The following is a 13,277-nucleotide window of genomic DNA, read 5'->3' on the forward strand; positions in this document are numbered from 1 at the left end:
GAAAAATGTTATCTATGTCATTGGAAAACCTGCACTGGACTTTGTTTTCTTACATTATCTTTCTCTCAGGTATTTACATACTTTTTGGAGCATATCAATGGCAACCATCTTTTAGCCAAGGAAGTTTGGGTGCAACTGCAGAACTCATCATCCTGAGTAATAGGCCAGAAAAGTTGCTTTTGAACAACGTGAGACAATCCCTTCTTTTCCCAGCTTTCTGCTGTCACAACTCAAGTTCACTGTGCTGCCTTGGAAATCATAGCCTATGCTACTCTAAGGAGTGGTAGACCATGACTGAGAAATGAACCAAGTTTTACATAAGGCACTGCTGAATGTGAGCACCAGGGCAGAGGGATAGTTTGACTTCTTTGGCTCTAATCTTACTACATAAATTGTATATTTAGACCCCGGTGCAAAAAAACCACATAAATGAGACTATGCATGTGCTTAAAGTTAAGCAAGTTCTTAAGTACTTTGCTGAATCGGGGCCTTACTGAGAAATCTGATGTGAAGAGGTAACAAATGCTCAGTCCTGACTCTGACACTTCATTAGTACTGAGTTATCCTTTCCACCATCCATAGCACTTTTAAAGGATAGGTGACTTTACTGAACTAAAGGACAAGCTTGTTAAGTAAAATGTCTTTGTTGACTTCATTTTTACAGCAGTTTAATCAAAAAACAATTATGGTATGCTAGATGATGTGAAAACACATTCAATATGCTAGGACGCTACATTATTCACACTTTTAAGTATGATTATTCTTGAAATGATCTGAAGATGGCATAAAATTAATTCTGATTTGTTAGTCACTAAACTCTTGCCAACGTTTAAACGATATGGAAGACTAATAAATGCAGTTCTTCCATAAAGAACCTGTAAACTAAATTCCTCTGCAAATGTTTAATTTCAAGAATGGAGACACTGGTTTTTTTTGTAAACTAAACACCTGCACTCCAGTAGCAGCCCAGTTAATTCTTTTCCTTTATGGCAGGAAGGAAGTAACCTATTTTCAAGTACATGGACTTTTACTAGGATCTGAATTAGTTACAGAGTAGCCTGGACCCAAGAGGATTTTCCCTCCCATAGAAGATCATACCTGTTGAAATGTCAAAGCATAATGAAGATGTGAAAGACTTGCCTCAAAAGGATGGGGGAAGGGAAGTGGAACAGACCAATAGGGAGGGAGAAGACAAAAAAGGACCTGCACCAGGTGGGTCTGACAGGAGCTGGGCATTCTACAGAGGCAGCATTCTTGGTACAGATGGGGCAGCATGCTTCTTAGGACATGTCTATGCTTACCGGACGCTGCAGCGATCGATCCACCGGGGGTCAATTTAGTGGGTCTAGTGAAGACCCACTAAATCGACCGCAGATTGCTCTCCCATCGACTCCAGTACTCCAACGGAATGAGAAGCATAAGGTAAGTCTATGAGAGAGTTTCTCCTATTGACCCAGGGCGGTGTAGATACTGCAAAAGGTCGACCTAAGCTACGTCAGTTCCATGTTATTCACATAGCTGGAGTTGCATAACTCGGTTCGACTAAGTCCCATAGTGTAGGCTCTAAGTTCATATATCTTATTTTCTCAGTTCATCACTATGGGTGCAGAATTAAGATAATTTGGGGTATCTGTGAATTTCTATACTTTCAAGTCATCTTGATCATTCTTATAAAACATTCTTCCCATTCAGTTAATGATACATATTCTCAACAATGGTTAGGCATACCTTATTCTTTTGCCTGGGAATATATATTTTAATTGAGACAATTTGGGTGTCTGGAGCTTGGTTAAAAAAGGTATTGAGTGCCCTGTAAAAAAGAAGTTAGCAGGTTTAAAACATTTTATCCTATGAAATGTAAGTCCTAAATGAATTTTCAGCTTGTCGCAATTAGAAAGGACATATTATTTTATATTAAGAAAAAGGGTTTATAATGAAAATTCAAATTTAACCTGACTAAAGTAACATCTGCTCGTTGCTATAAACTCCTTTCAGAAAGTCTGGATTTCACAGACATAAGAAAAATCAAGTTGATAAAATGTTCTTATAACTTTTCAAATAGTCCTATAAGTATAATTATGCCATTTGCTACAGTAATGGGTTCTATGATTTAGAACAATTCTAAATTTTACTCATAATTTTCTAATTTCTAACATAAAGCTTCAGAAAATACATTAAATACTTCTCAGTGCTAAAAACTGCAGTAAGAAACTGTAGATTATAAAGTATTCAGTTTGTATTAAATGGCTTAATACAAGTCTCAACTACATCCATTTTCTTATATACATGCATTTTTAAATTGTTTGTTACAGTATTTTACCTAATACTGGTAAAAGAATAGTCAAACCGTTACATCTCACCTGCAAAGTATAAAGTAAATCTTGCTCATTTTACTCATGTGAGTGTCTTTACTACCCCCAATTCTGCTCTTAGTTATAATGGTGTAACTTCATTAGTTTCAAAGGAGCTGCTCCAAATTTGCAACTATAAATGAGAATAGAATTTGGCCTGCTGATATGAAATTTTGATTACAATAGGATTACTCATATAAGTGAAGAAAACTGAAATGACAAGAGGAAATCCCTGAATCTGGGATGCATCATCAGTTCACCAGTTTACGGACGTCAAGTCACCTTACCACACAGTTACATCCTAAGACACAGTAAACAATCACATTAGGAATAGTGTTACAAATTTAGCAATCTACTTGAATTAGTACATTTTAAATGTCAATTTGATCTAGCGGATAAAATTTTATAAATGTAAAAATCAATCCCAATATTATATATTGTTACAAAAACTGCTGATGTTTTTACACTGAAACGAACCTCAAAGTGGAAAGGGGAAAAAGAAAGTGTGAATTCCTGTAATGTAGGAGGCATAGGAGGCAACTGAGGAGCAAAGCACAGAAGTGTATATGCAAAACAAGAAGGAGTTCTGAACAACAAAGCTGAACACATCCTTGTATATAACTATTTTCTTTCCTTCCTTTTTTCAATTGTCATTCATGATTTATTTCCATGAACCTAATTCTTAATTCCCAGCATCATTTTTGCCTAGGTAGATACAAAAACAGAACTTGCACTTTCTTTTAATTCAGAAGCTCTGGTACTCAGAGCCTACAAGAGCAAGAAAGTGCAAAAGCTCAGCTCCTACTGGGCACTGGCTGAAGGTTGTTGCGTCTGCTTATAAATATCGATGGTATGCAAAGTTATTGGCATAGTTCCAGAGTACAGTGTAATTTGCAGAATTCCCAGCAGTGAACCAATGTGCCTTCCATTACAAGGGGAGCCAAATTACTCTCATAACTGTTGCGTGGACAGTGATTTACAATGTGCCGTCTTTCAATTGAACGTGTCTGTTCTGTGAAGAAGAGGCAAGGCTGCTATGCTTTTAAGTCCCAACGTGTTGAACTTCTTGTTGAAACAATTCCAGTAGTTCTGACTGGAGCCGATTCAAACATGGATTACAATAGCTGCATCACTGCCAAGGAGGAATGGGATAGTCAGTGACAGAAGGTGGCACTTTGGATTATTGTTGCGCTTTTGAGTATCTAGGATTAACAAGTGTTATAGCATTACCCAAAGCTGCATTTTTCTTGCCAGCAGTAGGGTATATATAGCCACAGCTCAAAAGGAAATGGTGGCATTTTCCAATTCCTTGAAATGTTTTCCTCTTCTATCTAGTACCACCTCATTCTTTCCTGGATACATCTTAACCTACGTGAGAACGGCTGGCTTGTTATTTCCTTAACGTATGGTAATAATTGTAGACTGCTGTCTGGAATGGATGAAAAGACAAAGGAGCATGTCACTGACACACTGCTAACGTCACAACCTGTATCAGAGAATGAAAGAAACATAGCCCTGGTCTACACTAGGACTTTAGGTCGAATTTAGCAGCGTTAAATCGATTTAAACCTGCACCCGTCCACACAATGAAGCCCTTTATTTCGACTTAAAGGGCTCTTAAAATCGATTTCCTTACTCCACCCCTGACAAGTGGATTAGCGCTTAAATCGACGTTGCCGGCTCGAATTTGGGGTACTGTGGACACAATTCGATGGTATTGGCCTCCGGGAGCTATCCCAGAGTGCTCCATTCTGACCGCTCTGGACAGCGCTCTCAACTCAGATGCACTGGCCAGGTAGACAGGAAAAGAACCGCGAACTTTTGAATCTCATTTCCTGTTTGGCCAGCGTGGCAAGCTGCAGGTGACCATGCAGAGCTCATCAGCACAGGTGACCATGATGGAGTCCCAGAATCGCAAAAGAGCTCCAGCATGGACCGAACGGGAGGTACGGGAGCTGATCGCTGTTTGGGGAGAGGAATCCGTGCTATCAGAACTCCGTTCCAGTTTTCGAAATGCCAAAACCTTTCTGAAAATCTCCCAGGGCATGAAGGACAGAGGCCATAACAGGGACCCGAAGCAGTGCCGCGTGAAACTGAAGGAGCTGAGGCAAGCCTACCAGAAAAACCAGAGAGGCGAACAGCCGCTCTGGGTCAGAGCCCCAAACATGCCGCTTCTATGATGAGCTGCATGCCATTTTAGGGGGTTCAGCCACCACTACCCCAGCCGTGTTGTTTGACTCCTTCAATGGAGATGGAGGCAATACGGAAGTAGGTTTTGGGGACGAAGAAGATGATGAGGAGGAGGTTGTAGATAGCTCACAGCAAGCAAGCGGAGAAACCGGTTTTCCCGACAGCCAGGAACTGTTTCTCACCCTAGACCTGGAGCCAGTACCCCCCGAACCCACCCAAGGCTGCCTCCTGGACTCAGCAGGCGGAGAAGGGACCTCTGGTGAGTGTACCTTTTAAAATGCTATACATGGTTTAAAAGCAAGCATGTGAAAGGATTACTTTGCCCTGGCATTTGCGGTTCTGCCTTTGCAAAAGGTTTCTGGGGAGGGCAGCCTTATTTCGTCCTTCATGGTAGGACACTTTACCACTCCAGGCCAGCAACACGTACTGGGGAATCACTGTAGAACAAAGCATTGCAGTGTATGTTTGCTGGCATTCAACCAAAATCCGTTCACGCGGTGGGAGGAGGCAAAATGCGACCTTGTAACGAAAGCACATGTGCTATGTATGTAATGTTAACAGCAAGGTTTACCCTGAAAGAGTGTAGCGACTGTTTTATAAAATGTGTCTTTTTAAATACCGCTGTCCCTTTTTTTTTCTCCACCAGCTGCATGTGTTTCAATGATCACAGGATCTTCTCCTTCCCAGAGGCTAGTGAAGCTTAGAAAGAAAAAAAAACGCACTCGCGATGAAATGTTCTCCGAGCTCATGCTGTCCTCCCACACTGACAGAGCACAGACGAATGCGTGGAGGCAAATAATGTCAGAGTGCAGGAAAGCACAAAATGACCGGGAGGAGAGGTGGAGGGCTGAAGAGAGTAAGTGGCGGGCTGAAGACAGGGCTGAAGCTCAAAGGTGGCGGCAGCGTGATGAGAGGAGGCAGGATTCAATGCTGAGGCTGCTGCAGGACCAAACCAGTATGCTCCAGTGTATGGTTGAGCTGCAGCAAAGGCAGCTGGAGCACAGACTGCCACTGCAGCCCCTCTGTAACCAACCGCCCTCCTCCCCAAGTTCCATAGCCTCCACACCCAGATGCCCAAGAACGCGGTGGGGGGGCCTCCGGCCAACCAGCCACTCCACCACAGAGGATTGCCCAAAAAAAAGAAGGCTGTCATTCAATAAATTTTAAAGTTGTAAACTTTTAAAGTGCTGTGCTTAAAGTGCTGTGTGGCATTTTCCTTCCCTCCTCCACCACCCCTCCTGGGATACCTTGGTAGTCATCCCCCTATTTGTGTGATGAATGAATAACGAATGCATGACTGTGAAGCAACAATGACTTTATTGGCTCTGCAAGCGGTGATCGAAGGGAGGAGGGGAGGGTGGTTAGCTTACAGGGAAGTAGAGTGAACCAAGGGGCGGGGGGGTTCATCAAGGAGAAACAAACAGAACTTTCACACCATAGCCTGGCCAGTCATGAAACTGTTTTTCAAAGCTTCTCTGATGCGTACCGCGCCCTCCTGTGCTCTTCTAACCGCCCTGGTGTCTGGCTGCGCGTAACCAGCAGCCAGGCGATTTGCCTCAACCTCCCACCCCGCCATAAACGTCTCCCCCTTACTCTCACAGATATTGTGGAGCACACAGCAAGCAGTAATAACAGTGGGAATATTGGTTTCGCTGAGGTCTAAGCGAGTCAGTAAACTGCACCAGCGCGCCTTTAAACGTCCAAGTGCACATTCTACCACCATTCTGCACTTGCTCAGCCTGTAGTTGAACAGCTCCTGACTACTGTCCAGGCTGCCTGTGTATGGCTTCATGAGCCATGGCATTAAGGGGTAGGCTGGATCCCCAAGGATACATATAGGCATTTCAACATCCCCAACAGTTATTTTCTGGTCTGGGAATAAAGTCCCTTCCTGCAGCTTTTGAAACAGACCAGAGTTCCTGAAGATGCGAGCATCATGCACCTTTCCCGGCCATCCCACGTTGATGTTGGTGAAACGTCCCTTGTGATCCACCAGAGCTTGCAGCACTATCGAAAAGTACCCCTTGCGGTTTATGTACTCGGCGGCTTGGTGCTCCGGTGCCAAGATAGGGATATGGGTTCCGTCTATAGCCCCACCACAGTTAGGGAATCCCATTGCAGCAAAGCCATCCACTATGACCTGCACATTTCCCAGGGTCACTACCCTTGATATCAGCAGATCTTTGATTGCGTTGGCTACTTGCATCACAGCAGCCCCCACAGTAGATTTGCCCACTCCAAATTGATTCCCAACTGACCGGTAGCTGTCTGGCGTTGCAAGCTTCCACAGGGCTATCGCCACTCGCTTCTCAACTGTGAGGGCTGCTCTCATCTTGGTATTCATGCGCTTCAGGACAGGGGAAAGCAAGTCACAAAGTTCCATGAAAGTGCCCTTACGCATGCGAAAGTTTCGTAGCCACTGGGAATCGTCCCAGACCTGCAACACTATGCGGTCCCACCAGTCTGTGCTTGTTTCCCGAGCCCAGAATCGGCGTTCCACAGTATGAACCTGCCCCATTAGCACCATGATGCATGCATTGTCAGGGCCCATGCTTTCAGAGAAATCTGTGTCCATGTCCTGATCACTCACGGGACCGCGCTGACGTCGCCTCCTCGCCCGGTATCGCGTTGCCATGTTCTGGTGCTGCATATACTGCTGAATAATGTGTGTGGTGGTTAATGTGCTCCTAATTGCCAAAGTGAGCTGAGCGGGCTCCATGCTTGCCGTGGTATGGCGTCCGCACAGAAAAAAGGCGCGGAACGATTGTCTGCCGTTGCTCTGACGGAGGGAGGGGCGACTGACGACACGGCTTACAGGGTTGGCTTCAGGGAGCTAAAATCAACAAAGGGGGTGCCTGTACATCAAGGAGTATTTCAGGCAGGACTGCACGGAGGGTTCCAATAAGAAATGGTGCACCTAAGTTATCGTTGTTATTGGAACAAGAAGGTTAGCCTGGCCTCTGATTGATACATGGCTAGATTTACCTCGCTGCACCTTCTCTGTGAGTGACTGCAGTGTGACCTAGAGGAATGAGTCCCCTAGACAGGGGAGGAGGCAAATGAGTACAAAACAAATCTGGTCTATTTCTTGTTTTGACCCACTCCATCTATCTTTTACATCTTTGGCTGGCAGCAGACGGTGCAGAAGGACTGCATGCCATCCACATCTCATGGCTGTTCAGCAGAAGATGGTACAGTACGACTGCTAGCCATCCCCATCTCTTGCCTGCCTGGCAGAAGATGGTACAGTACGACTGCTAGCAGTCCGTATCGCCTGCCCGCTCACCATAAGACGGTTCAATAGGACTGACTGCAGGACTAAAGAGAATGACCTGGTCAAGTCACTCCAAATTTAGTCCCTGCGCCCATGTCTGCCCAGGCGCTCCCAGCCGACGCGGCCAGGAGCACCTCGGACACGATGAGGACGACTACCAGTCGTATTGCACCGTCTGCTGCCAGAAGGCAAGGGGTTGCTGCTACTGTGCAGCAAAGCCGTACCGCGTCTGCCAGCACCCAGGAGACATAGGGTGACGGTTACCTGAGCGGGCTCCATGCTTGCTGTGGTATGGCGTCTGCACAGGTAACTCAGGAAAAAAGGCGCGAAATGATTGTCTGCCCTTGCTTTCACGGAGGGAGGGAGGGAGGGAACGGGGGGCCTGACGACACGTACCCAGAACCACCCGCGACAATGTTTTAGCCCCATCAGGCATTGGGATCTCAACCCAGAATTCCAATGGGTAGCGGAGACTGCGGGAACTGTGGGATAGCTACCCACAGTGCAACGCTCCGGAAGTCGACGCTTGCCTCGGTACTGTGGAAGCGCTCCGCCGAGTTAATGCACTTAATGCACTTAGAGCATTTTCTGTGGGGACACACACACTCGAATTTATAAAACCGATTTCTAAAAAACCGACTTCTATAAATTCGACCTTATTCCGTAGTGTAGACATACCCATAGGGTGGGAAGGGGCCTCAAGAAGTCAAAGTCTAGCCCTCTCTGCAGAGACAGGACCAAGAAAACCTAGACCAGCGGTTCTCAACCCGCAGCCCAATCAACACACAGCTGCTACCCATTTGACATCCTCAGGGCCATACAGGTAGTGTATTTATAATGTGTGGATGCAGCCCATGTAACACCGAGAGAGCTGCACATGCAGCCCACAATGGTAAATAGGCTGAGAATCACTGACCTAGACCACCCCTGACAGGTGTTTGTCCAACATGTTTTTAAAAACCTTCAAAAAAAAAAAAAAAAAAAGATTTTTTTCCCAATCTCCCTTGGAAGCCTATTCCAAAACTTAATTTCCCTTTTAGTTAGAAAGTTTTTCCTAATCTCCTTTGCTGCAGATTAAGCCTATTACTTCCTGTCCTACCTTCAGTGGCCATGGGGGAACAATTAATCACAGTCCTCTTAACGTATATTAAGACAGTTAACAGATCCCCCCTCAATTTTCATTTCTCGAGACTAAACAAGCCTAGGTTTGGCAGCTCTTTTTTTTTTTTTTTTTTAAACCTTTCCTCACTGGTCAGGTTTTCTAAACCCTTTATTATTTTTACTACTCTCCTCTGGACTCTCCAATTTGTCCACATCTTTCCTAAATTGTGGCACCCGGAAGTGGACACAGCAATCCAGCTGAGGCCTCATTAGTGCTGAGTAAAATGGGAATATTACCTCCTGGGTCTTACATACAACACTCCTGTTAATACACCCCAAAATGATATTAACCTTTTTTGCAACTGCATCACATTGTTGACTCATTCAATTTGTGATTCACTATAACCTCCAGATCCTTTTCAGCAGTACTACCACCAAGCCAATTATTCCCCATTTTGTAGTCATGCATTTGATTTTTTGCTTCCTAACTAAAGTACTCTGCACTTTTCTTGATTGAACTTGATCTTGCTGAATTCAAACTGATAGTCCAATTTGTCAAGGTAATTTTGAATTCAAATATTACCCTGCCAAAAAAATAAAAATAAAAAAAATTCTTGGTGTCATCCACAAATTTTATAAGCACACTCTCCATTCCATTATCCAGGTCTTTAATGAAAATATGGACCAGGACTGACCCCTGTGGGACCCCACTAGATCCGACCTCCAAGTTTGACAGTGATCTATTGTTAAATACTGAGTGTGGTCTTTCAACCAGTTGTGCACCCATTTTATAGTAATTTCATCTAGATCCATTTCCCTAGTTTCCTTAGGAGAATGTCATGTGGAACTGCATAAAAACTCATACTAAAATCAAGATATATCAGGTCTACTGCTTACTCCCATCCATTAGGCCAGTTACCTTGTCAAAGAAGGAAATTAGGTCGGTTTGACATGATTTGTTCTTGACAAAGCCATGCTGGCTATTCCTTATAACCCGATTATCCTCAAGGTGTTTACAAATTGATTGTTTAATACATTGTTCTAGTATCTTTCCAGGTACCAAAGTTAGACTGACAGGTCTATAATTCGTTGGGTCCTCTTTGTTCCCCTTTTTAAAGACAGGTACTACGTTTGCCCTTCTTGAGCCCTCTGGGACTTCACCCATCCTACGGGAGTTGTCAAAGATCAATGCTAACAGTTCTGAGATTGCTTCAGCTAGTTCTTTAAGTACCCTATGATGAATTTCATCAGGCCCTGCTGAATTGACTATATCTAACTTATCTAAATATTCTTTAACCTGTTCTTTCCCAATTCATTCTCCCTTGTTAATATTAATTATGTTGAATAACTGGTCACCATTAAACTTTTTAGTGAATATGGAAGAAAAATAGGCATTAAACAGCTCAGCTTTCTTGATGTCATCAATTATTAGCTCTCCTTTGCCACTAAGCAGAAGATCTACACTTTCCTTCATCTTTCTCTTTATTTCTATAATGTATTTAAAGAACCTCTTTTTATTTCCTTTTATGTTTCTGGCTAGGTATAACTCATTTTGTGTCTTAGCCTTCCTGATTCTGTCCCTACGGAGTTGTGCTACTCTTTTGTACTCCTCTTTAGCAATTTATCCATGTTTCCACTTTTTGTAGCATTGCTGTACGATTTTCAGGTCATTAAAGGGCTTCTGATAGAGCCTTATTGGCTTCTTTATATTCCTATCTTTCCTTTGCATCAAGATAATTTGCACTTGTGCATTTAATATGGTCTCCCTGAGAAACTGCCAGCTGTCCTGAACTCCAATTTCCCTTAAATTTTCTTCCCACCAAACCTTGCCTACTATTTCTCTCAGTTTCTTAATGTCTGCTTTTTTTGACGTCCATTGTCTTTGTTCTGGTGCTCTCACTTTTTCCGTCCTTCAAAATCATCATTTTATGATCATTTTCACTCAAATTGCCTTCTATTTTCAGATTCACTACCAATTCCTCCCTGTTCATCAGAATCAAGTCTAAAACGGATGTCCCCCGGGTTACTTCCTCCACTTCTGAAACAAATAATTGTCCCCAGTACATTCCAAGAACTTATTGGAAATTTTTTGTTTTGCTGTATGACTTTTCCAAAAGATGTCTAGGTAGTTAAAATCCTGCATTTCTCCCAGATCTTATGTTTTGGATATTTCTGTTTTGTGTTCTGATCTGCCTGCTCTTCCTGATTTGGGGGTCTGTAGTAGACCTCATCATGATATCACCACTATTTTTTACCTCTTTTATCTTTACCCAGAGACTCTAAACTGGTCTGCCTCCCACCTCCTGCTGAACCTCGGAACAAGTGTATAGTCAGGCCTCGATTTACACGGTATTTTTTGCACGGTTTCAGTTATGCACAGTCATTAAATTGTGACCTTCTATTTTTGTACATAGTATGGATTCACTTTTACACAGTGCAGCACGGTCGCCAAGATGCGCAGATCAGTGGCATAGCCAGGATGGGACACTTGGGTGGGCCCCGACTTCAGGGGGGTGGGCAATGATGCAGGTGGGTGGGTAACGATGGAGCTGGGGGAGGGGAGGCAGGAAGGATGGGGCAGGAGCAAGCGGGGCCACCTCCAGCTGGCCTTGCGGGGGACAATGGACAAATCCCCCCGGCCCCAGGCGTGCACCCATGGAGCAATGTCGGGGTGTGGGGGCTTGTCCCGCTCCACCCAGCGCTCCAGCTGGAGAGCGGGGTCAGGAGCTTACCCCGCTCCACCTGCCCTGCGTTCCAGCCGAGGAGTGGGGTCAGGAGCTTGCCGCGCTCCGCCAGCACGGTGTTCCAGCTGGGGAGCAGGGTCAGAGCGCAGGGGCTTGCCCACTCCCTGGCCGAAATGCCAGTTGGGCAGAGCGGAGTAAGCCCCAGTACTCCAACCCTGTTCTCAGACTGGAGAGCTGGGCGGACGGAGCAGGGCAAACCCCTGTGCCCTGACCCTGCTCCCCAGATGTGCGCCTGGGACCAGGGAGCCCCTGGCCAGATTGTCCATCACCTCCTGCAAGGCCGGGCTGGAGGGGATGAGGGGAGGCAGCCCCAATTCCTCCTGCCTCCATTCTCCCTGGCCTCCCCAGACACCCCCAAATGAACCCCTCGAAGTTCTGATTTCAACCGCAACAGCATTATCATGTCAAGTTCATCTTCAACATTGGTAAAGGTTAATAGCAAGTTTAAATTTCATTGAATTTTTTTTAATGAAATCTGTATTGGGTAAATTAGGGAGCTCATTTTGTGAGCTTGGAACCCAAAGCCTTATTTCCCATAGACCCTAGGCATCTTTTTATGCGATTTCTATTTTCACAAACCCTCCTTGGTTTTTCCTAGCCTGTCCTTCCTGAACAAGCTATACCCCTCTATACCAATATTCCAGTCATGAGACTTATCCCACCAAGTCTCTGTGATGTCAATTAAATCAAAATTTAGCTTATGTACTAATACTTCCAGTTCTTCCTGTTAGTCCCTATATTCCTTGCATTTATGTCTAGACAACTAAAACGTTGAGCAGATTTCCCCCACTGATTTCCTTCTTGTTCCTCCTATGACTCTGTTGTACTTTTCCATGCCCCCCCTTCCAATGTCTAGCCCTCTGTTAAGGTCACCCCTTTTTTTTTTCTTTGCTTACTTGGGGGCTTTTGTCACCTGCCCCCTTTGAACCTAGTTTAAAGCCCACCTCCCTAGTTGGCGAGTTGGTGTGTGAAGATGCTCTTCCCCTTCTCGGTCAGCTGGAAGCCATCTTGGCCCAGCAGATCTTCTGATCTCTAGGATGTGCCTGTCCCTTCCCATGTCCTTACCCTCAACCAGGAAGATGCTAGTCTCAGCTCAGCTTGCACTGACATCTTTCAGTATTTCTAACACTGCAACTCCATCTGGGATTTGGTCCTGCTTCGAGCAGGGGGTTGGACTAGATGACCTTCTGGGGTCCCTTCCAACCCTTATATTCTATGATTCTATGATCTGCTAGACTGGGATATTTTTTAATTCTTCTAGTCCTTATGATTGTGGAGAAGATTTTCCAAAATGTAAATTAATGTAGTGATTTCTTCCTGAGTCTGCATACAGCCATCTCTAGTGCCTCTGCTGTTGATCCGAGCTTTCCCAAGCAGCACTAGAATCAATATATTTTTACTCTGCTGCTGCTTGGAAATTCTAAAAGTAGCAGTGGAGAAGCAATTATATTGCAGCCAACATTTTAAACAAGAGGTTCTCAAAATTACTCCCCTTTACTCAGTGAAACTCATTGTCTTATAGAAGCATGTGCTCAGAGACAGGAGGAGGGAAAGACTGGGGAACCTCCTCTTTACTTCTTCCATTGTATGATCTCCAAGAGTAAGTCATCACCAGTC

The 13,277-nt window shown here is 44.6% G+C and overlaps 1 protein-coding gene across 3 annotated transcripts in view; it reads right to left on the reverse strand.

Annotated features, from left to right (window-relative positions):
* UBE3D (ubiquitin protein ligase E3D) overlaps positions 1 to 13,277 on the reverse strand; it is a 113,130-nt gene that overhangs the window by 47,770 nt on the left and 52,083 nt on the right. The window contains exon 9 of one of the 3 annotated variants that reach the window (XM_048845146.2): positions 2,975 to 3,483. The exons of the other annotated variants lie outside the window; for them this stretch is intronic. Within the exon in view, the coding sequence (XP_048701103.1) occupies positions 3,456 to 3,483 (28 nt within the window). The 3' untranslated portion in view covers positions 2,975 to 3,455. Of the gene's footprint in view, positions 1 to 2,974; positions 3,484 to 13,277 lie in introns of those variants that run through there. 3 annotated transcript variants of the gene reach the window in all.

The sequence above is a fragment of the Caretta caretta genome, chromosome 3, assembly GCF_965140235.1.
Source record: "Caretta caretta isolate rCarCar2 chromosome 3, rCarCar1.hap1, whole genome shotgun sequence".
NCBI lineage: Eukaryota > Metazoa > Chordata > Testudines > Cheloniidae > Caretta > Caretta caretta.